Source organism: Poeciliopsis prolifica, unplaced genomic scaffold (genome assembly GCF_027474105.1).
Source record: "Poeciliopsis prolifica strain line A6 unplaced genomic scaffold, Auburn_PproV2 SCAFFOLD028, whole genome shotgun sequence".
Taxonomy (NCBI): Eukaryota; Metazoa; Chordata; class Actinopteri; order Cyprinodontiformes; family Poeciliidae; genus Poeciliopsis; species Poeciliopsis prolifica.
Window position 1 is genome coordinate 4,487,895 of NW_026562403.1, and position 24,939 is coordinate 4,512,833.

Consider the following 24,939-nt stretch of genomic DNA (forward strand, 5'->3'; position numbering starts at 1 on the left):
AAAATAGTAGCTGACAGAACTGAGCCAACAATAAACATTAACTGAAAGATTTACTGTACGACTCAAATAGTAAAAAGAAAAAAAAAAGCTAAATATAGTTGAGCTAACAGCTAGTAATATTCCTAAATTTCTCCCAGTTTTGCACAGTCGCTGATAATTTAGGGAGCCATGTCATATTGTGATGTTTGTCCACAGTGTTTTATGAAGTCCTAAGTCAGCACAGCCATCTAGCAGAATATTTCAGAGCATTTCATCCTTCAAACCTGCACCTGTTTTATAGCTAAAAGGAACCAAAACCTATGTTAACATCTATTCCTTACTGTTCAGCAATTTGGACTGATCTAAATCCCATAGGGAATCTCTGGAGTCAAAACGAAAATGAGACACCAGATAACAGTGATGAGGCAATTTTATGCAAACAGATCCCCGATTAAGTACATTTAGTCCATGGTCATGCTTTTCAGTAGGAAAATATTTCTGCATTATTTCTCTCATTTAAACTTGTCTCATATAGAACTCCAGTTTTATACAAACATAAGTCTTGTTTTTCATCAGCTGTAAGGCCTCCTGCCCTCATCTACAACTATATATTCTGGTCTGTATGCTTGGGGCATGCCCTGTGTAGGTGATGCAGGCACAAAATCCTTGGGGAAATTTGGAATGACCAATTAACATGGAATGGATAATTCTGCACAATAGGAAGAAGTTATAGAAGCCACACAACAAGCACAACATGCAAATTTAATGCAAAAACCTCAGAAAGGGATTCAAACCCAAGACTTTCTTCTAACAAGAAAATAGTGCAAAAAGAAGAGAAATGTATTTCTGCAAAATCTCTCTTTGTTTAAAGACTCTTGAGTTTCACCTTTTGAATTCAATTACTATAATACTTTTTTAAAGATTTTAATTTACTGAGATGGCCCTATACTGACCAAATGTTGTATATAAAACCACACATTTAAAAAGGGCAACAAAAATGATGGTATTCTTTAATTTAAAAATATGTAAAAAAAAAATCATTAAAATTTGTTAAAATTTTATCAGAAACACAGATCTATAAAAACAGGTCTTAAAGTAAGAGGGGGAAAAAAATCAAATATCAACACTGCAACACAATCACAGAGAATGTTTTTTTCCAGCTCATTATTTCCCTTTTGTCATAACCTTAAAATTTTCACTCAGTACTGATTTAACCAGTCAAGGTGTCCAGGTGACTTTTATAGGCTTGAAAGCCCACACATCAGGGTGTCCCATGTGGAGCAAGTCTTCATAAGGAGAAGTGCTCCACTGGAAAGGTGGCACCTGATCCCAGGTCGGCCCGCTGGCTGCCAGCATGCCATACTGTCTGAACATTTCGTAGGAGGTCAGCTACAAGGGAACACATAAAAATTTATGAAAGATAATATCACAGTTATTAAATGTCAATTAAAATCTAAACACATGGAGAAAGAAGAAGTGGGATTTCAGCAAAAAGAAACAAACCTTCATGTCGGTTCCTCCATGAGGTCTCTGCTTTAAGGCACCAAATGGGTATGTCCCATTAGCTGGGTTGAGGTCCGAACGAGCTGAGATGGCGTTCTCCCCATTCTGAGGCGGATCACATCCATCACACTTTGACAATGGATCTGCTTTAAAGTTATTGTACCTAAAAGAAATGCATACAAGCTATTAAACCCAATCCACCAGAAAACAAAAGAATGAAACTACTGTTTTTCAAACTTCACCTCATAAGGCGCACCATGGATTCCAAATCTATGACATGAGTCTGGTTTCTCTTGAATATCTGAGCCCGAGGATTCTGATCCAGAGAGAACCAGGGGCCGTACTTCTCCACCAGTTTATTGCAGCCACTGGCATTAAAGATCTCTACGTAGTACCTTCGGATGAGCAGGTGCAGCATAAATCAGAACAAAACAACACAAGCAATCATATATAGATCATGTTTCATAACTCATTTCTTACGGGATGTTGTAACTAGCCCAGTAACCGTTCTTCAGGAGCTCCTGAGTCTTATCTCTGTATACAACAAGTCCCCTGCAGAAATACGAGATAAACACTGCTCATTTTAAATAGATCAGTTGGAAATAGTTAAAAAAAAAAATCAGATCCAGGTGAGTAAAAAAAAACTCACGGAATTTGTTCCAACACAACAAAGAGGCCATCTTTAATGTCAGTCTGTCCTGGAGTGAAGAGGTTATAATCCACAATCATCCACTGGTTATTGTATCTGTGAACACAGACGACAGACTGCAATGTACACAGACATCCGATCAAACAGACTGCAAAGAGTTTCATGTAGAACAGGCCTGTGTGACACACATGTGATCAGTCTGAGAAAACAACTGACCTCAAATACTCATGTGACTTTACATCACAATCAGCTGTTTTAAGACATTTTTTTACATTATTCCACATGACTGGGTCCTGGTTTATTTCATATGCTTTAGAGAGACTATTCTGTTTTATTACTCAAATACAATTTAAATTTTGCTGCAATGATGTGGAGGCACAGGCTACAACAGACATCCGGGCTTTAATAAGTGGCAAAAGTGCCACGATGTCATAAATGAACAAGTTACAATTAAAATGAATATAAAAATAATTAGTAAATTAATTAAAAATTAAATGTCAAAATTTATGAAATGCATGATAAAAATTCTTAATTAAAATATTACATTCTTTTAGAAGCCATATGTTGATATAAAACTACTGTAAATTTTGTATTCTATGAATTTTTTAATATAATTTATTGTGTAATTATCGCTGTGTCTCTTTTTGCTCTAGGACCTGCATACTTTATGACATCACAGAGTCGTGTCAAATCATTTCTCTCTAAAGTGCTACACTCCATCAGTTACAGTACAACAGAAACTGATTGCAACCCACATTTTTATAACATAAGCAACAGAAACCAAGTCTTACTATTTAGAATACATTGTTAGTGGATTCTTCATTTCCATTTGTAAAACTCACGTTCCACTGTTGTACTTGCTGAATATCTCCACCCAGTCCTGGCCTGTAGTTGCCAACCGATTAGCAACAATGTTCCGCAGCCATTCCATTACCGTTCCCGTCGGCCGGACAAACTTCCAGAGAGCAGGGTTGCTGTTGCCGATGGTGGTTTCTAGTGTAACCTGCAGGCACAAGATGGTTTTAAAAGACAGAATAGGGAGAAGAAAAACATTCACACTGGAAAGTTTCAATCAGAATAGTTTTATCATCACTGAGGCAAATTCTCACCAAACCGCTGCTTAAGATGTAAAAGTCATCTCCAGAAAAGATGGAGCCAGGATATGATGAGAAAGCCTGAGTTCCTCCAGGAAGAGAATCGTTGTCTTCAAAGTACAAAACAAGACATAAAAAGAAGTTTTATATTCTTTCAATTAACACATGCTTTCTAATCTGTTCTTCCTAGATGTAAGCATTTAATTTAGAAGAGACTCAACTTGTGCTGAAAATATATCAAAGGAAATCCATCAGATTGGAAGGTAGGCATGTATAAAATAAATTATTCAACGTATGTCTTTACAGCTCATTATTTATGAGGTAAACATGTGCCTTTATGCATAACTATTTGTATATGTCAAAAACGTGTAGAAAATTTAAAGTTGTTGATACAAATTTGCAGTTGCTTCACATCACGAAACAATTTAAATGTTCATTCTGGCTCTTCAAATAGATCCCAAAATGCACAGTCAGTATAATTATCTTGCCCTGAACACTCTTAGATCTTGAAAGGTTAAAAAAGGTTTTTATATATTCACTTTTAAACTTGATTTACTACATGTTAACATTACTGATATTTCTAACTCCAAACAGGGAATCTTGCCATGACCAACAAACGGAATCAGTAGACTGAATATCTATTAATTACAACTTAATATGTTGATTTACTTCACACTAAACAAAAATTTTATTTTATATGCTGTGGTATTATCACTTCCTTTTTCTAACCATTGATTTTGCAGGAAGCGAAACACAGAAATATTCATTCTTCAGTTTCATTCTGAGGTTCAGACAGCAATAACCACAATGAATAAAAATGCATCGTCAGAGGTACCTAATGGAGAAGTTTTGAAGGCGAAGATGTACTTCTTCATAATGCGCAGCATGGCCTGGTAAGTGTTCCAGGTGTCATGTGACACCAGCAAATCTTTATTGTTTGGCAGCAGTTTAATGAGCGCAGAGCAGGAGCCAGAACCAAGAAGGCGAGTTTTGCTGGATTTATTCAATGCTGACTCCAAGTCTTCAAGATCTCCACCCATCTGGAAAAGTCTGGTTGTGAAGAGTAGCAGTGGAAAATGTGAGATAACAGCATAAAAAGTTGATTAACTTGGCTCAGATTTACACAGCAAAAGCCCAGAGCTTACAAAAAACCAAGTGGATTGAGGTTGAAGCGCCCAGTAGGAAAGTACAGCTGGTCATTGTAGCCGTCTTCAAGACCTTTAAGCTGCAGCAGTGCCAGATGCACCTGAAAAGCAGAGATGAATGCTAAAGCAACTCTAAATAAGAGCATCAGGAATAGTACAAATATGGACTATTACCTGGTGCCAGTAGGGTGAAGCCGACTGCTTCTCCACTTGATCCTGAACCCACTGAAGGTTGGCTGAAATAAAAGTCTTAAGGCGCTCACAGTAATCAAATTCAGACGTGAAGGGCCCACAGTACCCCATCAGAGTGTTCATCCAGTGTTTATAAATGAGCTGAAACAATAATATGTTAATAATAGTTAGGGAAAAGACAAAGTATCTGACCTTTTGTCTGAAAGAGGGCCAAGCTTACCACAGAAGTGACTGAAGCCTCAACGGCACCAGCAGCATAAGCTTGGATGCTGTCATTGTACCGACTGCTGGTTGTGACCTCCAAAAAGGACCAGCTGACATGAGAGCATTTGAGAATAAATAGAAATACAAATTAAACAGTTAAACTTAAAGATCTTCTTACTTTGTCAAAAATTAAAACATATTCAGTACATTCCCATTTGCCGGTGTGCAACAATCCTTTAGTCCCCATGTCTGGGTGATATTTTAAACAACTTCAAACTAATTCTTGTGAACAAAGACTTTAAGAAAACTGGATTTCCCAATTTTTACACATATGAACTGACATTTGACTCAACAAAAAAGCTTCTAATTTTAAGGCGTCATGTACTGTTTTATAACACAATAAAACAGAAAAAAAATATTTACACACTTTATGTTTGATGTAAAAACCCAGCTTTTAATATTAATAAAAAAACTTGTCAGGCATAATTGTTTCAGGTTAAAACAGATTGAAGAATTGAAATCCATATGTAGTTTTTAATTAAACCACTGTATTTTGAGCTTTAAGTTACAGTCCAAACTTTGAACAGATCCGATAAAGAAAATGCTTATTTTCAGTGTTCAGGAGACTTTAGTCCACTTGCATCCAGATGACGTCATCAGTGGACTTTACGTTTTGACCATTTTCTAAACTTCCGCAAGCAGGCAACATTTATTACAAAAATATATTTAAAAAATTCAGTTTTCTCTACATTAATCTTTACAGCAAAAAATATCCTCTTGATATACCCCTTTGTTTTTATGAACGTTTTCTTCCAAACTACAAGAAAGAAACCAACAGATTATGTTTCTGGATATTGTAGTTTTTCGGTGTGACTTACTGGGCTCATGTTTACTCGCTCACAGGAGGTGAGCCTGAATTGACCTGCATATTTGGACTCACCCCGTTGTGTTGATGTCATCTGTGAAGTTTGCCCAGGCAACATAATCTTCCTGATAACCTTTGACGACAGACAGCTGCCCGCTTTGTTTGTCTATGATCGCTGTTCGGATTTCAGCTCCAGCGGACGCACAAAAGCAACACAGTCCGATTAAAGTCACACAGAAGATAAAGGTCTTTGAGGGAATTTCAGAGGCAAACATCTTGTTTTGCCTGGACGCCATGTCTCAGTGAACGAGTCACATGACACCGGGGTATATGGAGCACGTGACTTTGCTGAAGCAAAGTCAGTTTCAAAGTAAAAGACTGTCTTTTGACCGTGAGAATTTCGGCTCTTTTTCGGGATCCGGATCTTTCGACTGTACTATGAAAGCAACTCTGATCTTTCGGCTACAAAACAGCTTTCCTATTCACATTACTGTAGATATGGATTTCGGAAAACAATAGAGAAACAAGCAATAAAAAGAGATAAAGATTCTATCAGTCCACTTATTGAACTGGCTCAAATGCAACTGATACGATACATCAATGACCTTGGTTGGCTAGTAATAAATGACAAAAGACAATCAACATGTAGACATTTATGTAAAACTATTTCATACAAATACATCATACCGTCACAGTAATAATCTTTGTAAAATCTTTGCCATGTTTGTTTATCTCTCGTCAGGTCTCCTTATTTGTCACAGTCCAAATCTTCCCTGTTCATCATCAGGTCCATCTCAGTCTTCAACTCCCCCATCGGTTTCCATCGACTCCAGAATTCCTTCCAGGACTTCTGCTTTTCGTCTCTTCTTTGGCAGATCACCATGGAAATGTTCGGCTGTTTTCTGTCTCAATGTCTCCACTGTATCCTCAGCGTCAGCCCATTCCAGCACAAGACGCCTCCCGTACAGATGGGTGCTGTGGCAGAGTGCAGCGAAGGCTTTCTGCAAAGACCATTTATGATCATGTTTACTACATTTAAGCACATTAATGTTTTTAATTCTTGAATTATGTTTGTGAGAATGCGCATCATAGGAGAAAAACCTTAGCATCCTGTTTGGTGAGAAAATCAACAAAGGCAAAGCCCCGATGGTTCCCTGAACCAGCTGCTTTCTTTGGAAGACGGACCGTCTTCAGCTCCCCAAATGTACTGAAAATACATTTTATGAGGGAAATAATTTGTCAACACCAAGAGAGACAAGCAGAGTAAATAAAAAGGCAGAAGGAGTCTTTTGCTTGGTACCAGAAAAGCTCCCGAATTTCCCTGACAGTGGCTTGGAAGGGAACATTGCGGACAAGAATCTTGGAGCCCGTTTGCTTCTTCTCAGCTTGCTTCTTTTTGTGAGACACCTCAGCAGTTCTGCCCACAGAGGTAACACAACTGAGTAAATAGTGACTTTCCACAGTTTATAATGTATTTTCCATTGAAAGGAGCAACTTACCTTGTGGCTCTTTCAGAAATCTTCACCTCTAGCTGATGATCATCCACCACACAGTGCTGAAAGAGAGGAGAGCGCGCACACAGGTCAGCCCAAATTCAGGCTGTGCAGTTGGTAAGTGGAATTGGTTCACTGAGAATATGGAACAGTACCTGCAGTTGCCTAAGAGCCTTCTGTGCTGCCTCTGCTGTCTGATATTGAATGAAACCGTAACCCATGGACAACAGGTTACCTGCAAGTTCAAACTACAGGTTAGCTACTGATGACACTGAGGATCAGGACAATAAAACTCAAAGAAGAAAAATTGTAGTAGGAAAAGATAAATTGCCAAACATGTTTTGAATAGTGCAAATATTTCACATAACATAAAAATAACTATTTTTTTTTTTTAAAAATCACCTCCAATACCAATTTTTCTATGTTCATTAAAATATTATAGCATTATCATTTTCAGCCTGGTTTTTTTTTGGAAGGTTTCCCCTCTTTTGTCTGAAAAAAGATGCAAAAACTGAGCATACTAAAACCAGAAAACTGCTGAAGGAATTCAGATGGTGCCCACCAATGGCCAGGCTCGTAACGACGCTTTCATTGCTAAGTTAAGCCTAAAATGTATCTGCTTTGGTCTTTGAAGCTCATAAGTTTTTAATATTTACACCTGTTAGCATTTTTCTAATGATCACATCAGCAAGCATGCCAACATTAGAATCTTTGCTATCAATGGCAAACATTACATATTATACAAAATTTTAGGAATGCACAGGAAATACATATATAACATTGATGTTGCACTCTGCCTATCAGCAGCCTGATCAATTAGTATGGACTTTGGGTGCAGGATCACTATTAGGGCTGAATGATACAAACAATGTCTATGTCTACACCAAATATTTCAAATAAAATAAAAATGAAATTAACAAAAAATGAAGCTTCTGTCAAAGTAGGATTCAAGTCTACATGTGAAATACCTGATTTATCTTTTTTCTTGGAAATGCTGCAAGACTTGACTTTTCCACACTTGGAGAAGATCTGCAATAAATAAAGAAAATTGAATAAAACATATAAAATACTGTTTATTTACTATTTGTTTTTACAGTTATGAGAGTTGACTTACCTCCTGTAGCTTTTCTTCTGTTGTGCTGAAATTCAGATTCTTAATGAAAAGTGTGGAACCCGGCACAGTTTCTTCTTCTTCATCGTCTTTCTCTTCTTGCTCATCTTCCCCTTTCTTTTTATCTTCCTTCTCTGTCTTTTCTTTATCTGATAGAGTTTTTTGGTAATGTTTGTTTAGGTAGATATAATGTACATCATAAAAAAAAAAAATTTTTTTAGAAACAATAAAATCTAAAGGCTGTCTGGTGTGTAGAAATTTCTACCTGTTTCCGTTTTGGCAGCTGTGAACACCCCAACAGGAGCCCACTCCAAATACAGCGGGACATGGTGGAACTAGGGTTTAAAAACAACAAAAACAAACACATTTTACATGACTGATCAAAAATAAAGTGACATGTAAAATTCATTCAGCTGTGTAAAGCACTTTGGATTGCTTTGTTGCTGAAATGTGCAATTCAAATAAACTCGCCTTGCCTTACTCTGATGCTCCTAAATAAAATATATTGCAAGAAACTTAACCCAGAAGTAACCTAAATAGTATTTGGAGTTCATCATCTTCATTCCACTTCACAATTATGCACCACTTTTTGGAGCCCATCAGCTAAAATCAATAAGTGATAGATGTGTGATGTAATGTTGCAAAGTGTCAAAATGTGAAAACATTAAAGGTGCAAGAGTATTTTGAAAGGTCTTACACACCTTGCTGTAAGCTAGCCTGGTGAACGCTCGCTTGGCTTCAGTTGGCTCCAGGAACTCAATGATGGCGGTGAGTCCTGAAGGCGGCAGCAGAACTCGACCCAAAGAGCCATGAGGTGAGAAAAGTTTTTCCAGCTCTGTTGTCGTCACTCCATCAGGAAGGTTTTTTACTAGGATCACAGTTGTACTCCTTGCTGCTGCTGCCTGCATAAACATTATTAGACATTAGCAGACATGTATGGATGAAGTATATATATTCTCAGATTTTGTTCTCATAATTACTTGACTGAAGGAGTCTAGGCAGACACTGTTGTCCAGCAGGAACTTTCGGGTCTCCTGGACAATCTCAGTTTCTCCAAGAGCCATCCGCACTGCAACACTTCCCTTTGACTCCTTTGGAAGATAATACAAAAAATATTTACCTCATTAATTAGTTTTGTTCAAGCTAAACAACTAATATAATGATTTAGCATAAAATCCCCAGACGTAGGTTCACTCACATGGTCTAAAACATGGCTTTTTGTGGTGTTATATTTTTCAGCAATGGCATCGGCCACAGCACTTGTACCCAGAAACAAGGAGTTCCAGTTGTGTGAACTGGAAAGACAAAGAAAATTAGTGTGCAATTTAAAACAGCAACCAAAAAAATTGAAAACATCATATTACATTGTTGCTTACCTGGAACTCGAAGCTTTATTTTTAGCCTCTTTTTGTCGTTTATATGATGAAGAACCAGGACCACCAGATTCTGAAGACTCAGACTTTTCCTTCTTCAAAGTGGAGGGAAGAACATGAAGCATTCTACCCTAAAACCACAGAAAACACATCTGCTCACTAAAATTTAGAACCAGAAAACCTAGAGATCATTCATAAATAACGGATTAAATTTTTAAAATTTTTTGATGCCAAAAAGCAATTTTAAGATACTATTCTCCAAAACAAAAAATAGTGGGTGTCACACCTCCCTAAAACAGGCACTTCTACCATATGTGGATGACCATGATCAAACATAAATGCCTACCTGTATCTGTGAACAAACAAAAAATGTAGTATAAAGCTTCTTCTGTCAAGGAGTTGGGTGAGCTTCATGAAAGTAAATAGGTAAAGAAGGTAGATTTCTCCCCACATACAAAAAACAAAGTCTCTCAACAACTCACAGATAAGGCGCAAAAACAGCAGTTTATCCTAAGACAGATAGATCCAGTGGAGTAAAACAATCAAGAATACTGTTTGTGAGACTAAAATGCTTCAGGTGTCAAAATGTGATATTTCAGTGTCGTTTTTCATTTTTACATGTCTGCCGAGATTAAGATCGCAGCACTTTCCTATTATATGTTCATCCTCAAAGTAACTGCAAAAGAAATTATTTTTTTCTCCCCAAGCTGGAGCCAAATGAATCAGTAGTAGTTCAGTTAAATCCTCACAATTACAACACTGACTGATTACATGTTGAAAAGTGGGACTTTCAGCTGCTTCCATTCACTGCCATTGTGTTTACATGGCCACTGCATGATAAGAAAAGCCCTGTCTACCACAGTAACAAATGCTGGTCAAAAACAAAACAGATATTACAAAGTCTGAGTTGTCATGTAATTCAACATGCTCTCTGTATAATTTCTTATGTACATCGTCTTATGAGCTCACTTTAAAGACTTTATCATCATTGTCCTCTTTTGGGCACTGATGCCTCAGTTCAGTCTTGTCCATAACATTCACTCTCCTGCAACTTCAGTTGTGTTCTCTGATGATCACATTTTTGCTTCATGTATAAAAAACAGCAACAGTTGTTTTCAGTCTTTGACATGGAAAATAAATATAATTATCATCTGTTTGTAAACAACTGAACAAGAAAAAGCATAAAAATTCCCCTCCAAAAAATACAGCTGATATAGAAGTTCCAATCATTTTTTAAAAAGTAATAAAATACCTGAAATATGTGTCCATCTAACTTCGCAAGAGCTACCACAGCATTTTCTGGTATCATGTAGGTAACAAAAGCAAATCCTTTAGGTTTCTTGGTCAGATTGTCAATAGGGAAGAGAATCTCAGATAAAGGACCTATAAAGTACAAAGAATCAGAAAAATATATTAGCAGGCAGAATTGAAATAATTGTATGTGTACTGTGTGTTCTTTAACTCGCCATATTTAGTGAAAAGCTCTTTCATCTCCTCTTCTGTGCAGGTGTAGGGCAGGTTTCTGATGAAAAGTCGACCAGACTCTGAAACATCCTCCTCTTCCTCATCTTCCTTCAGCTTCCTGGTGAAGTTTCTGTCAATTTCTTTGTCATTTTTGTTCCTATTGGTTTTTGCCCCTGATGAATCAATGCGGAAGACTTCGATGTAACGACCTCCTGGAAAGCAATCAGGTTTGCTGTTAAACCAAGACCTCATTCAGATAAACTGATGCAGAATCACAAATAAGGTCATGTAAGTGTATGAATATACGAGTAAATATGGATAACATGTCATAGGGTGTGTTCCAGCTATTTGGACTTCGAGATATTTAAAATGGATTTTAAAACCCGCACAAAATCTTCCTCATATAAACTAAACAAAAATAGAAGAAAAACCTTTTTAAAGTTGAATTAAAATTTTTGAACAGAATAAAAGTAGGACCATCCCACATTTCTTTAATTCATTTAAAACGGCTAAAATCACACACAGGTGTATCCCATAAAGCCCAGATAATCATACCAAACTTTGAGTGTTTGGTATGAACAGAAAACTTCTATATAGATTCAGTCTACAATATTTATTTATTAATACATTTTATTTCCTTATTAAAGTATCCCCACTAGTTTCTGCCATATCAGAGATTTCAATGCAATTATACTTTTATAAAGCTCACAAAAAACTCTTTTTAGTGGGAATAAAAACTGTTTTGCCACTGCTCCAGCCCAAAATTATTGCACTTACTCTTCACCAAGTTCAACAATCATATTCCACAGCATAAAACAAAAAACGACATCAAAACAATAGATAGTGATGGGGTGAATAGTGATGAGTCGGGGTCTTTATCTTTACAACTCAGGATCTACAAACAAATCTTGCATTGACTCAAATGACGAACTGATGGATCCAGGTCTTGGCCGGAAAAAACTTTATGGTATATCACTTTTAAATGAAATTTTTTGTCTTGATTAAACTCTCAGAGATGGCAAATACCACCTGTTTGTATATTGGCAGTGATAAACACAATCTTAATAGTTCCAAATTACTTACTCATTTATTGACTTCTTACCTATGTAATCTTTGTTCTTCTTCAAAGCCTTCTCCACCTCCTCATCAGAGTGCAAGTCCACATACACATAACCTAGAAGAGCCACATGGAGCTTGTTTGACAAATATATATGTTTTTGTTTAAACAGAAACATATTTATATTTATTTATTTATTTTTTTTCCACACACCAGTTCTGTTTCCAGTTTCGTTCCTCCCGATCCTGATGGCTGCAGGCCTCAGCGGAGTCATAAACTCTCGGATTTGTTGCTAACAGAATTTAACATGAAAAAAGTGGAATAATAAAGACAGCCTGTTTTTAAAGCAAGACGTTGCCGGTGATGCAGTTTAACTCACCTCTTTTACATTAAATGGGACTCCTCTGAGCTTCACTGTGAAATCTGTCGTTGGCTCCATCTGAACAAAGAAATGTGGTTTTAAACATAGATGTTCAACCAAATGATTATATCTAAGGTGTCATTTCACTTAAATGTACCTCCTGTTGGGCACTTTGTTTCTTATTCCCAGGGAAAAATTTAGATTTTGAGATGTTTTCTCGTTCACCGCTCTCATAGGCACTGTCCCCATGCTGAACAGGACCCTCCTCCTCCTCCTCTTCATCAACTTCATTCCCCTCGTCACTCTCCTCCAAAGTTTGAGCCACCTTGGAGCGCAGGTAGTCCATATCCGACAGGCCAGACTTCAGAGCTTCTGTAGAGGCAACTAAAAATAAAAACATCTTTAAATTCTAGTTAAAAAGAACAACTGAACTATTTGTATTACATTTCAGAAGAACAAAAGAAACAACCAACCCTTACCTTCATTATCATCATCATCATCATCATCATGTTTCTCATCCTCTGACTCTTCTGAATCAAAGTTAAGGTAATCATCAGAGGCTGGCTTTTTCTTCTTCTGTTTTTGTACGCCTCCAGAGTCAGCCGGATCCTGAGCCATGTCATTTGCCCAGGTCTGGGCCTGGCTGCGGTTCTGATGCACTGACAGAAACTCATTAAATCCATCTTCTGCCTCCAGCTGACACAGCACAAGAAAGTGAATATGAAAAATTATTATTATAACAAAAACAGCAACAAAAAAGTCACAAAGTATTCAATTTTATTGAGTGCCAACATACTACAGCTAATGTTTAAATTGTTTCTACATCTATAATCTACAAGTATCAAAAGTAGCCAAAAATTGTCATTTGATTTGTCTTTTTGACATATTTTTATGTTCAATAGCTGCAGTTTAACAGTTAACTGGAAATTGTTTCTTTTTTACTCACATTTCCCAGTGCACTCCTGGTTTCCTTTTTCCCCGTATTTTTCTGAATTTCAACACAAACAAGAAACATACAGTGCAGTTTACTCTGAAAATTTTTCACACCAATAGATTGGCTCTGACCAGTGACTATGAGAGGCATCAAAAATAAAAACTCCTACAAATTCAAATGTTCACTGAAAACTGCTTCTTTTCTGAAGGTGTAATTTTTTCCATTAAAAAAATGACACTTGTAATAAATTCTATTAATTTGGGTGATTGTTGCTATCCTTGCGCATCTCTTACAATGAGATGTTTTTCCTTCCACTAACATCTTCTGCAAATATTCAGCTTTCTTAACAAAGACAGCTCATAAAACTGAATTTGGGGTTTGCAATCTTTTCATTTATATTCTGATTTATTGAGATGCAACAATAGTTGTTGAATCAAATGAGCATGTATGTGTAACAGTTATTAGAAATGAAGCCAAATCCGGCTTGTAATCTGTGTAAGCCAGTGAAAGCCAGACAGATTTGATTGGGGAGTTTTCTCCACATTCCAGTCTGAAATGCCCTCTTACCTTCTTTTTGTCTGTGGAAGCAGCAGCAGCAGAGGGTTTATCAGCAGAGGGTTTATCCTGCTCTGAGCTCTGGGTGTGCTTACTCCAGGCTTTTCCTTTAGTGGGATCTCCAAACGCTTTACACATCTCCACCTGCAGGTAGACGAACACCCTGCGTGCATGAATTAACAAACAACACACCTTTCTTCTTGTTAGGGTTGGTGAAAATCTCACCGTGACTCTGGATGTGTCCACAAAGCTCTTATTGAAATGCTTCAGCGCTCTGCTCGCATCCTCCTCGGATTTGAAGCCCACGAAGCCAAACTTTCTGAACTTTCCCTCTTTGGTGAACTTCAGAGAGCAGTCTGTGACGGTGCCGAAAGCAGCAAACATCGACCTGAACCTTTCCTCCTTAAACTGGGCACAAGAAAACATCATCAGATTAACTAAAACTGATGGTTTCATCTATATTTAACAGAACGCGTTCTTACTTACCCCATTAGGCAGGTTTTTAACGATGAGTCTCGACATGGTTGTTCTTGTATTGCGACTAAACCAGTCGGAATAAAGCTTTTAAACAAATGTCAACAAACCAGCGTGGACAGGACATCTACATCGCCATATTAACATGAGGAGGAAAGGTTTTCTCTTCTTCCTTTTTCAGTTTTTCTGTGGAGCGCCGGTGATTACCGCCACCTGTTGGTCTGAGGGAGACACTACACTCTGAATGACCACTTCGGCTCCCAGAAAACAAATACAAACCCATTTTGTGGTCCTCCAAATCAATTCAGTTCCAAAAGAATACTTTATTGATGTTGGGGTGAGTAGATATAAATAAATCAGATTGAATTAATCACCTCTTCCGTTTCATCCTGACGGATGCCATTAGGCAAAACGCTAAAGTTGTTTAATAGTGACTTCACCTGAACCGAATCCATTGACAAGACTCCCTAAATCTGGCCGTAATAGAAAAGGGGCATGTAAAGCATCGGAAGTTTACACATTTACAAAGCAAATATATGGAAGAAGGCACTTTTGTGCCAAAACTGAATGCTTTGGTTTACACTCAATTTTACCCTGAACACACCATCATCATGGTGAAACATGATGAAGGCAGTATAGTCCTGTGGGGATGCTTTTCATTAACCCGAACATGGAAGCTGGATGGAGCTAAATACTGGGAGGAAAAGCTTTGGTATTGGGTGGAAATTGACCTCCCAGCAGGACAATGAGAGACCAACCTTCCATTGTCCTGCATATACAGGTCTACAATAAAATAATTGAAATCAAAACATACTCTTGAAAATCTGTGGCAAAGCTTGAAAATGTATGTTCATTGCAATTTACCTGTATCCAGTGGTTGAACAAAATCACAAAAATTTGCAAATGTAGCTGCAGCACTAAGTATTTAAACTATGGAGTAACTTGGAATTTCAATAAAATATACTTAAGTTTATGGTTGTAACATGGCAGATCAATAAAGCTGAATTCTTTTGCAATACATTACGTATTAATCTTTAAATATTTAGTGTAAGTCTATTTCTTTTTATCAGTTATTCAAGCTCTGTTAATTTATCTCAGAGTATTACATTTTCCCTCTTCCTGGTGGAAGTTATCTTCAACCCAAGTAAGATCAGTCTAATTTCTCTCAAAGTTCCCATTTCAGAAAACCTCAAACTCATCATCTCCCTCTGCTGCTCTCCAGTGTGCAGACAATCCCCTGTGCCTACCCCAAGGACCAGACCCACTCAATCAACCATTTCATTTTGTTTAAATAAACTGAATTTATTTGGTTCCTGTTCTCCTGGTGGTGTTCTGCATGTGGGTTAAGAAACAGAGGCCTTTTAAAGATCCAGTCTGGGGCTTAAAACTGCAGTTTGACAAATTATCATAAATAATTAGCAGTTTTAGTCCTGAATAAAAACTGCTATACTATTCTGGTATATACAGCTTTAAAAAGAATTTATCTTTAATACAATATATCGTCATTAAAGTTTTTAGTGTATGTCTGATATAAAATACTAAAAGCTACTTTAGAAAGGTTTATGCACTCTCCCTTTGTAATGTGAATTACCCACAGTGTATGCTTCCTGAGAACTTGTTACTCAACGCCAGTAGTACACTCTCTGACTTCATTTTTCATGCCAAGTGAAGCTCATCATTTCAGTCAGGTGGTAGCTTGAGCAGTTAAGTCAGTCAGGTGTATTCAGTTTGTTCAAACAATCAAGGAGAATAACTCCTAAAGAAAACACTTTACAAAAGAATATTATGCCATATTTATGCATTCTTTAAATATATAAGCCTTAAGTCTTATATTCTCTAACCTTAATTATAGCTAATACCTTTATCTTTCCTCCAAAAGTAGTCACGAGCAGCACTTCAGTGAATGCTTTGTTCAACAGATCACATGTCTCCCAAGGGATTAAGAAAATGAAACACAAAGTAGCCTCAGTGGCATGCAGACCTCTGATTGATTACAAAAGGTCGTATTTAATTGGCTTATCTTTATTGTAAAACTGCAGGACAGCGCTTTTTGAAAAAGTTATCCAAACTACCATTTGGAACAATAAAATCCACACCATTCAACACAGCTTAAGTTTTCAAGAGAAAAAAAACCCCTAACAAGAATATCTTCAAAAGTACCACAGATATATTGCATTATTTATCACTAGCTTTTTTTTTAATTTTTTTTTTTACAAATGATAATTAATTGAGCATACTGTACTGTTTGAAAACTGGGATCATTTGGAATATATGTATGATTGAATTGAAATAATGTTTTTGTAAAGTGCCAGTAAATAAAACTGAACTGAATAATAAATCATGGTTTGTTTAGAAGACAAGCTAGCTTTGCTAGCTCTAATGCTGAATCAGAGACCCATCATAAAGAAGTAGATATAAGCAAAGCATCTGCTTCATCAGAGTTTGTCTCTTTACTCCATCTGGACTGGAATTCTTTCTGGATTTCCACAAAGCTTTTGTTTTTGGTTTCAGGGAGAACGACGATGATGTAGATCCCCACCGAGAGACAGACGACAAAGAACACTAGGAAGCAATAGTGCTGCAGCCCGATCTGGGGAAAAAAACAAATAAATGCCGATGTAAAACATTCAACATTTAAATGCAGACATTTCACTTTCAACAGATAACAAAACATAATTGTTTTAAAAAGAAAACTTTTGGGTAATCAGTGATTAGACATTATAAGCAACCAATACACACTCAGGCATCTTTATTAGTTAGACTTTTTGTGTTTTCTATCATTTCTCACATAATAACATTATTGCTCATTATAATTTGCAGTTTAGGCAAGTTGGTTTTTCCTGTATCATCCAGTGCTCTATATCACATTAATCCCCTTAATAAGATATCAAGCACTTGAAATGTTTCACCTTCATTTTGCTGAAAAAAAAATAGAAAGATAATAAAATAGTCAAACTGATATAGATCAGAAGTAAAACTAAGCTCGAAGTTATCTCTAACACCCACCACAATAAAGGGAAAGAGCAAGCCAATGAGGAAGAAGCTGAGCCAGTTCACTGATCCCGCGATCATGAAAGCTGCAGGCCGAGTAGTTTGTTTGAACATCTCTGTGGTTAAAATGTTTGTTACGCCACCTTTAGAGGACAAAACAACAAAGTTAAGATGTTGCATTGCTGATGAAGACCCTGAAATAGGATACATTTGCTAAATTGCTAACGTACCTGGTCCCAAGCCAAAACTTAAGACAAAAGCAAAAACACAAGCCACGCTTAAATATGGAAAGACTGGACTGACATTCTGTAGGAAGAGAGATAGTCATTGAAAAGATGAATGAACGCAAGCCTGACACTGAAATGGAAAAGTTACAAGTCAGACTTTTCTTTGAAAGCAAGCAACAACATATATAGTGTGTCACCTCTATTTCAAAATGTCATAACTACTTTTTTTATTTGTGTTTGTTTTGCACGAAATACTCCTAAGACAAAGCTTCCACTTGTCCCTGGTGACAGGGACAAAATGCATTGGGTAAGTAACCAGTTTTGTCATGTTTAGCTGTTAAAATTCTTCTTGTTATTTGCCTTTGTCTGCTTTTTCTTTAAGAAACATGGAAAGGTGTTTACTATTGTTCTGTACAGGTATAACTAAATGCTTGTCATGTAAAGTAGAACATTATAGAAATAGAAAACTCCATTAAGGGCGTATCCTTGGGAAGAATTACCTGCAGAGCAAGAGTCACTGTGAATAAAATGCAGCAGACGCTCATCAGTAGGTATCCTCCTGAGATGAGCACTTTCCTTCCAAGAGATTCAACCAGCATACCCTAAAAGAAACACAGCATGTCACAAAACCAAAACTATCACTTTTAAGCTTTAAATGAGAGCTGTATCATGTGATATTATAAGCATCATGCCAGTTGATTTTTAATAGTCTTTCCACTGCAGCACCCTTTATTTATTTTTCTGTGGCTTATTGCAGAAATGTCTTTAAATATTCCATTCCAAGCTCATACTTACACATGTTAATGCAGTGAGGCATTCACAAGCACCTGTACCGACGGTGGCGTAAGGTATATTATCTTCTGAGATTCCAGCTTGTCGGAACAAGTAATCAGCATAGAAGTACATCTGCAGTCGATATAGACAAGGGCAAGTCGTTAAAGCTTTGTTTTTCAAAGACATTGAGAGGTCACAGTGCAGGAAGCTCATACGTACAGCGTTGACACCATTCAGCTGCTGTGCTATGTTGAGTACAATGATGGTGATGACTTGCCAGCGTATGCTGCGATCTGCAAAGAGCTCCCAGGGTTTCTTGGCTTTGAAGCCAACCAAATTGTCCTTCTCTTTCTGAATATCCTCCAGCACAACATCAGAGCCTGCAGCGCCATGCAACTGATTCAGGGCTGCAGACAGAAAAAGAGGTCCTCTGTTCACGTTTTCTCTCACATGCCTACATTACGACAGACTGCTTTCTTTTTCCTTTTAAGAAACCAAAGGTCAAACCACAGTTTCTTCACATCATTATGCAATTATCAGAAGGCGCTCACATGGTTCAACTGACAGCCTCTAGCAGTGTTTGAGAAGTATTTAGCCTTTCTGCGCAGCACCGTCACATGCACCATGTCTTCTTGGCAGGCAACCCATGAAATTGTTTTAAAATTTGGAATTACAAGAAAAGAAACCACACTTGCATTGAAGACTCTTACCTTTTTTACATTTCTCCTTGTCTCCTCTATCAATAAGGAGGTAGCGCGGACTTTCAGGGAACCAGGGCAGCAACTGCAACTGCAGTAATGTTGGAATACACGTGGTGGCGAGCAAGAGGGGCCAGTACTGTTCTTTACCGAGCAATTCCCTGCATCAATGTACAAATATAATTATATTAGTTTTCAATTTCAGCACAAATATGGAGCAGTAGATTGAAATTAAGAAAACAAGTATTTCACTAACTTGAGGCCCATCACTTGTCCCGACAAGATGCCACCAGTGAGAAAAATGGAGGAGCCTGTTCCCATGGCACCACGTAACGATGTTGGAGCTATTTCGCCCAAGAACATCGGCTCAACACATAGTGCAATGCCTGGAAAAATAACGAGGGATTTTACAGTCTTGCACAGGTGTCAGTAAACTATAATTTAACTGAAAAGTTCATTTATTTCAGTTATTTATTTTCAAAATACATTCATTGCATTGAGTTAAACAATATGAAGTGTTTGTTAATGCTGCAGAGTGAAACTTCTATAACAAAAACATTTTTCGTTTACATATTTGTTGGAACTGTCACCATGTCATAACAGTTTTGGTATAAGACAGACAAAAAGTGTTTCTGCTAACAGAAACATCACAATCACAGCCAGGAAGAGGATTTCAGAGCTATCAATCACCTCTCCATGTGACTCTGCATAAAATTCTTATGATGTACATTAGCTTTTAATGTACTTTGCTTGGGTGAGAATTATTTTTTATACAATTATGTTTTTTGTGTACTTTTTTGGCATGAACTAAAGTATCAAAAAGTGTTGACAAACATCACAAGCTGGACCAATAGAAGAACCTCTCATTCTGATTTTGCTTCACATTTCAGGAGTTCTACTTGTTGTAAATCTGTTCCTACAATAAATGAATTTACCTGCATTTATTCCAATGAGAAGACGTCCAATAATGAGCATCTCAAATGAGCCTGCAAAGGAGCTCAGGCCCATCAACAGAGAAGCAACTAATGAAAAAACATTATTGGCCAGAAGCGTCCCTCTCCTGAAAAACACCATAAGACAAGAAAGTGTCATATTTATACAATAAAAGAAATGATCAACATTTCTACATGTTGTTTTCAAAATGTTTATACCTTCCTAACTTCACTGACAAAGTGCCACCAATGGACACTCCTATAAATCCTCCTATGGTAAACATAGACACAATGGTGGACCAGAGGAGTGTAAGCCCATCTTTAGATATTTCTGTTTGGTAACGCTGACTCCAGGTCTGGTTTATGAAGTCTTGCACATACTTGAAATAAGAAAAGAAGTAGAATAATAGCATTAGCAGACGGAAAATGACACAAATTTCTCCTTTCTCTTCCAGTAACTAAGCTCAATTAGTACACTGTAAAAGCTTAAGGATTCAGTTAAAAGAAATAAAATGTTGTTACATAGTTATAATAAGAAATATTTTCATTTATCGCCTAATGAAATCATTCACTGAAAACCGTATTTTGTATTTACTTAAGTTATGATGTCAAATCTTGAAAAATGACCATCTGAAATATTTAAATGAAACAACAAAAAAGTCAAAACAGTATACATTTTTAAAGGGGTGTAACAGTGCGCATTATCCATGTTAAAAAAATATTTTTTCCAACAATTTAAAAATGAAACTATAATTAAAGCTTTTTTTTTTGTTCCTTTTTATTTCTTTTTCTTAAGTGTATCTTGCAAAGCTTTATTGCATAAACTGAATCACACTTCGCTTCACCGTAAATCATGGGGCACTATTTTCAAACTTCAAACTGACAATATAAGATTTTATCAAACAAGGAAGCTATTTTATTTTTCCTTTAGCTGCTTTTTTTTTCTTTTACAAATGGTTTATCTTTACAAATGGCTCCTTGTGAAGAAAAGACAACTTTCAAGGGAACAATCCTGTTTTCCTGTGAAATCCGCATGTCCCTCTAGCACATAAATGTGGCCACTAGTCATGCCACCACGGTGCGGTCAACCAGTGACTAACTCCAATAAAACCAACTGAAAACAGTGAATGGGGGACTTGTTGCAAGTGGCTTTTCAAAGTCACCGCTCTGTCAAAAAATCAAGCATGCGCAGAAGGGCGAGTCAACACGCGCAAGAGTCAAACTGAACAATTAACATCTAGTTACCTGGTAACCAGACAATTATCATAATGGCGTCGTCTGCAAATTAAAAGCCACAGCAACCTGGATCAATGGATGTGTCTGTGTCCATGAGAAGCATCAGTGACTACCTTGGTGGGCGAATTGATGATCGATATGTTGTATCCGCACTGAAACGTGCCACCTATGCATGTCGAAAACATAGCCAGCAGGAGAAACTTGTTCGGGAACTGGAAACAAAACAGCTGCAGGCAGAAAACACAGGCTCGTCATTAGGATTAGAAATCGTCTGAATTGGGAAAGTTACACTTACCGCATCAAGATCCTCCAGCCTGGGCTCTAAAGTCGGCTTACCTGTAACCTTTTTGGTTTTTTGCTTCCCTTCGTGAGCAGAGGCGCATACTCGGTCATATAGTCTTTTGGCATTTCGTTGGGTTTCCTAAAAGTTCACTGTCGGGATGTCTTCCCAGTGAGCGCTGGCTCTCTGCACCGACTTAATGCGGAAGAAGTTCAGGCTGCTGCTGCTGCTGCTGCTGCTGCTGATGATGATGATGATGATGATACAACTGACCTGATGCAATCGACTGGGGCTGAAGAATCACTCGCATTGTTCTGACTACATTGAAGTAATTTTGGTGACGTAATTGCAATCCCACCACATTAACCTCTCCATTTAAAAAGACGGAAATGTCCACTGGAGTTTCGTGGTTTCCAACAAGTAAAGAGTTTCCCATTCTCCAGGTCTGCTGTGGAGGTTGCAGACTGAAACGGTGCAGCCCTTAACCCTGAGACTTCACGTTACACAGAGATTAGGGAAAAATTCAATCAAGTCTGAGGCTGGGCAATTAAGTTTAGAAAACAGCATTAGATCCTTCTTTTGCCCCAACCGCAGTTTACCACAACCCCCAAGTTTCACATGTGAGAAGAGATATAATATTATAATTGGTTTGGATATAATTAAGAATGAATTATTTTTATTTTAAAAAAGGAAAAGAGACAGATTTAAATCACACAATTCTTCAAACAACTTGTTTGTTTCTAAAAGAAAAACGATCAATTTAAGAAAATGGCATTGTTTTAAAGTTATTAGCAATTTCCAACATTGATAACCAAATTGGTTTCATAAATTCAATTTGGTTAATTTTATTGTCATGAGAAACTTCAGTACAATCAATGCAAAGTTAAATTTTGACGGAATGTAAATTCAATGCTGAAGCCTCCCTTTTCAATGCAGGGCCAGAAATAAACTCTCACATTCCTTCAAAATGCAAAGAAAACAGTGATGAAGGTCATTGAAAGATGGCACAAAGTATGCTTGCTTTCGTAATGGAACAAGAACATAAAAGATAAATTTCTGAAGTTCTCTTCAAATGTCTGTGTCATCTTGGACTGCACAGAAGTTGCTCTGGAAACGCCATCATCCCTCACCTTACAGTCTGAAACGTTCTCTGCCTACAAGAACCACACCACTCTGAAAGGGCTGATTGGAGTTGCTCCCTGTGGGTTGGTGACATTTATTTCTCCGACAAAGAAATAACGAAGGTCAGTGGAATCCTTCCTCTGCTTGAGCTGGGAGATGAAGTCATGGCAGATAAAGGCTTCCTCATTCAAGACCTCCTTCATGACGTTGGAGCCAAACTCATCATTCCACCATTTAGGCATCCTGGTCAGTTCAGCAAGGAAGAGAGAGAGGAGACCCAGACCATCGCTCGGCTGCGGATCATTGTAGAGCGAGCAATCGCTAGAGTAAAGTGCTACCACATCTGGGATTCCCCGGTGCCTCTCACTTTAATAGGAACTGTCAATCAAATCTGGCACAACTGTTGTGTTTTGGCAAATTATTAAGGCCCATTTTGTGTTGCAGACTAAATTATTTCTGTATGTTAATTTTTGTAATGCTATTTAAAAAGTTAAATGTCTAGACTTTTGCAAAAAATATTCAATTAAAACACACTTTGGCAGCACACTTGACTTTCTTTTTGTATTAAGTTGAATTGCAAGGAAAACAAATCAAGTACAATTTACAATATAATATTTATAATTGTACACCATACATTGATTTAAAAAAATAATTAAGACAACCTCAAGGAGAAAAATGTTAAAACTTAAGTTTCAAGACAACTGCAATTAAGAAAACAAATTTTTGTAAATTATCCAACTGCCTTTGAAAGACGTTTGCACATCTCTGTATGTTTCATGACTATTTACAGTGATTCACACAGCTTGAGATTGGATATTTGAAACCTCCCTTATTTATTCTCTTAAACATTTTCCAAAAATACCACTTCTGTTGTTTATGTTACTGCATTGTTTTTTAAATTTTGCTTCCCTTATGCAAATCACTTTGATTTTCAGTTATTAATGTTGAGGTTTATTTGCTTGTAAGTTTCCTTGCTGATACTCACCATTGTAATGTAGTAATGGAGGTATTTTTGTTGTGTTTTGCTTTTTATTTTTAGGTATCTGTTTCTGGCTTTAAGTCTTTCATGCCTTGATGGTATTACCCTTTGAGTTTTCATCTTTAGTTACTGTTTCACTTTTTAGAATGTAGGTCACGTTTTATTCTGGTGGCATTGAAGGTTCAGGTCTGTGGTTCTTCCACTGTATGTGTTTATTTGGCTCATTGAGCACTTTGAGCAGGGCAATCTCAGTACTGTGGTAACCAGACTGAAAAACCTCATGAGAGCGACGAGTTTACCATTTAAATCAGATCAGATGCAAAGACAGACGCATGTAAAAAATAAACACAGCAGGAGGAAGAGCTTGTTAAAATGTTGTCATTTTCTCTGCATTTGGTCCAATTATATTGGATTTGGTGTTGGTCTTGCCATGGAAATTTTTAAATAAAGGGTAGAGAACCTGTTAAGAAATGAGAAAGATTGACCTTGGTCTTTAAATGTTTTATTTCGAAGGCCCAAGCAGAACAGAGCAGAGCTGTTTTTTATCAATAACAAATATGGTTGGCCACTAGATGGCAGTGTATGACATGACACTTGGCCAAATTTCTGTACAAGAATTTCTGATCATATCAGGACAGAAATAATTCTAGCAGTCATTACATATTTAAAAGATACAAAATTAGCTGAGGGGATTTAGTATGTGTGTGAGAGTGTATAGGTATGTGTTGTGAAGTAAAAATTGTGTTATTTCTTTTAAGAATTTGATTTAATTCTTTAGTCATTTAACACTAGTATTGTTTAGTATGTTAAACCATGTAGGTCAAAGAGTCTTCAAAGAATCAGTTAGATAGGTTTCCTTTTGACCTCTCCTTGGAAAAGTTTCAGTAGGTTGTCAGTAACTAAAATCAGGCGCCAGTGTTTCTTAACAGATAACAATAAACAGTTATTAATAAACAGTAAATAAATAAATAAACAGATAACAATAAACAGGTTAGGTAAATTGTAGTGAGATGGAATAAAGCCTAAGGCTTAACAAATTCCTCCATTAAAATGTCACAAGCTAAGGCTATGTGCTGAGTGAACGTACAAAGTCTGATAATGTTCTTGTTATGCAAAATTGTTCCATTAGTAAACCTGATTTTTGGAAATGCACCTATTTTTGAATAAAGATGTTTCTCATCTGAACAATTAACTTACCCTCAGAATGGATGTTGCATTCTCTCTATACCCTGTTAAGAGTGACTGTG

General features: G+C 37.0%; 3 protein-coding genes across 3 annotated transcripts; all 3 read right to left on the minus strand.

Annotated features, from left to right (window-relative positions):
* Window positions 1-723: 723 nt before the first annotated feature.
* Window positions 724-5,952, minus strand: plbd2 (phospholipase B domain containing 2). The gene is made up of 12 exons (XM_055049039.1): window positions 5,707-5,952; window positions 4,783-4,876; window positions 4,545-4,703; window positions 4,371-4,471; window positions 4,061-4,275; window positions 3,241-3,335; window positions 2,974-3,134; window positions 2,132-2,227; window positions 1,963-2,034; window positions 1,725-1,877; window positions 1,483-1,645; window positions 724-1,368 (listed from the first exon to the last, which is right to left on the minus strand). Exons 1-12 carry the CDS (start codon window positions 5,925-5,927, stop codon window positions 1,198-1,200), a joined length of 1,701 nt encoding a protein of 566 aa, XP_054905014.1. The 5' UTR covers window positions 5,928-5,952; the 3' UTR covers window positions 724-1,197.
* A 319-nt stretch (window positions 5,953-6,271) lies between these two features.
* rbm19 (RNA binding motif protein 19) lies at window positions 6,272-14,602 on the minus strand. Its single transcript, XM_055049041.1, has 23 exons — window positions 14,466-14,602; window positions 14,205-14,387; window positions 13,992-14,123; window positions 13,437-13,478; window positions 12,970-13,186; window positions 12,648-12,874; window positions 12,509-12,568; window positions 12,343-12,421; window positions 12,175-12,246; window positions 11,075-11,284; window positions 10,861-10,991; window positions 9,612-9,739; window positions 9,434-9,530; window positions 9,216-9,326; window positions 8,937-9,137; window positions 8,501-8,570; window positions 8,239-8,384; window positions 8,093-8,153; window positions 7,280-7,359; window positions 7,131-7,186; window positions 6,932-7,048; window positions 6,733-6,838; window positions 6,272-6,632 (listed from the first exon to the last, which is right to left on the minus strand). The coding sequence occupies exons 1-23, from the start codon at window positions 14,499-14,501 to the stop codon at window positions 6,426-6,428; spliced, it is 2,769 nt and encodes a 922-aa protein (XP_054905016.1). The 5' UTR covers window positions 14,502-14,602; the 3' UTR covers window positions 6,272-6,425.
* Window positions 14,603-16,454: 1,852 nt separating this feature from the next.
* On the minus strand, window positions 16,455-21,807 carry LOC129372046 (solute carrier family 2, facilitated glucose transporter member 11-like). Its single transcript, XM_055049038.1, has 12 exons — window positions 21,648-21,807; window positions 21,425-21,538; window positions 20,295-20,455; window positions 20,079-20,203; window positions 19,400-19,529; window positions 19,156-19,304; window positions 18,665-18,852; window positions 18,467-18,577; window positions 18,172-18,273; window positions 17,675-17,750; window positions 17,460-17,587; window positions 16,455-17,043 (listed from the first exon to the last, which is right to left on the minus strand). The coding sequence occupies exons 1-12, from the start codon at window positions 21,717-21,719 to the stop codon at window positions 16,852-16,854; spliced, it is 1,548 nt and encodes a 515-aa protein (XP_054905013.1). The 5' UTR covers window positions 21,720-21,807; the 3' UTR covers window positions 16,455-16,851.
* Window positions 21,808-24,939: the final 3,132 nt, after the last annotated feature.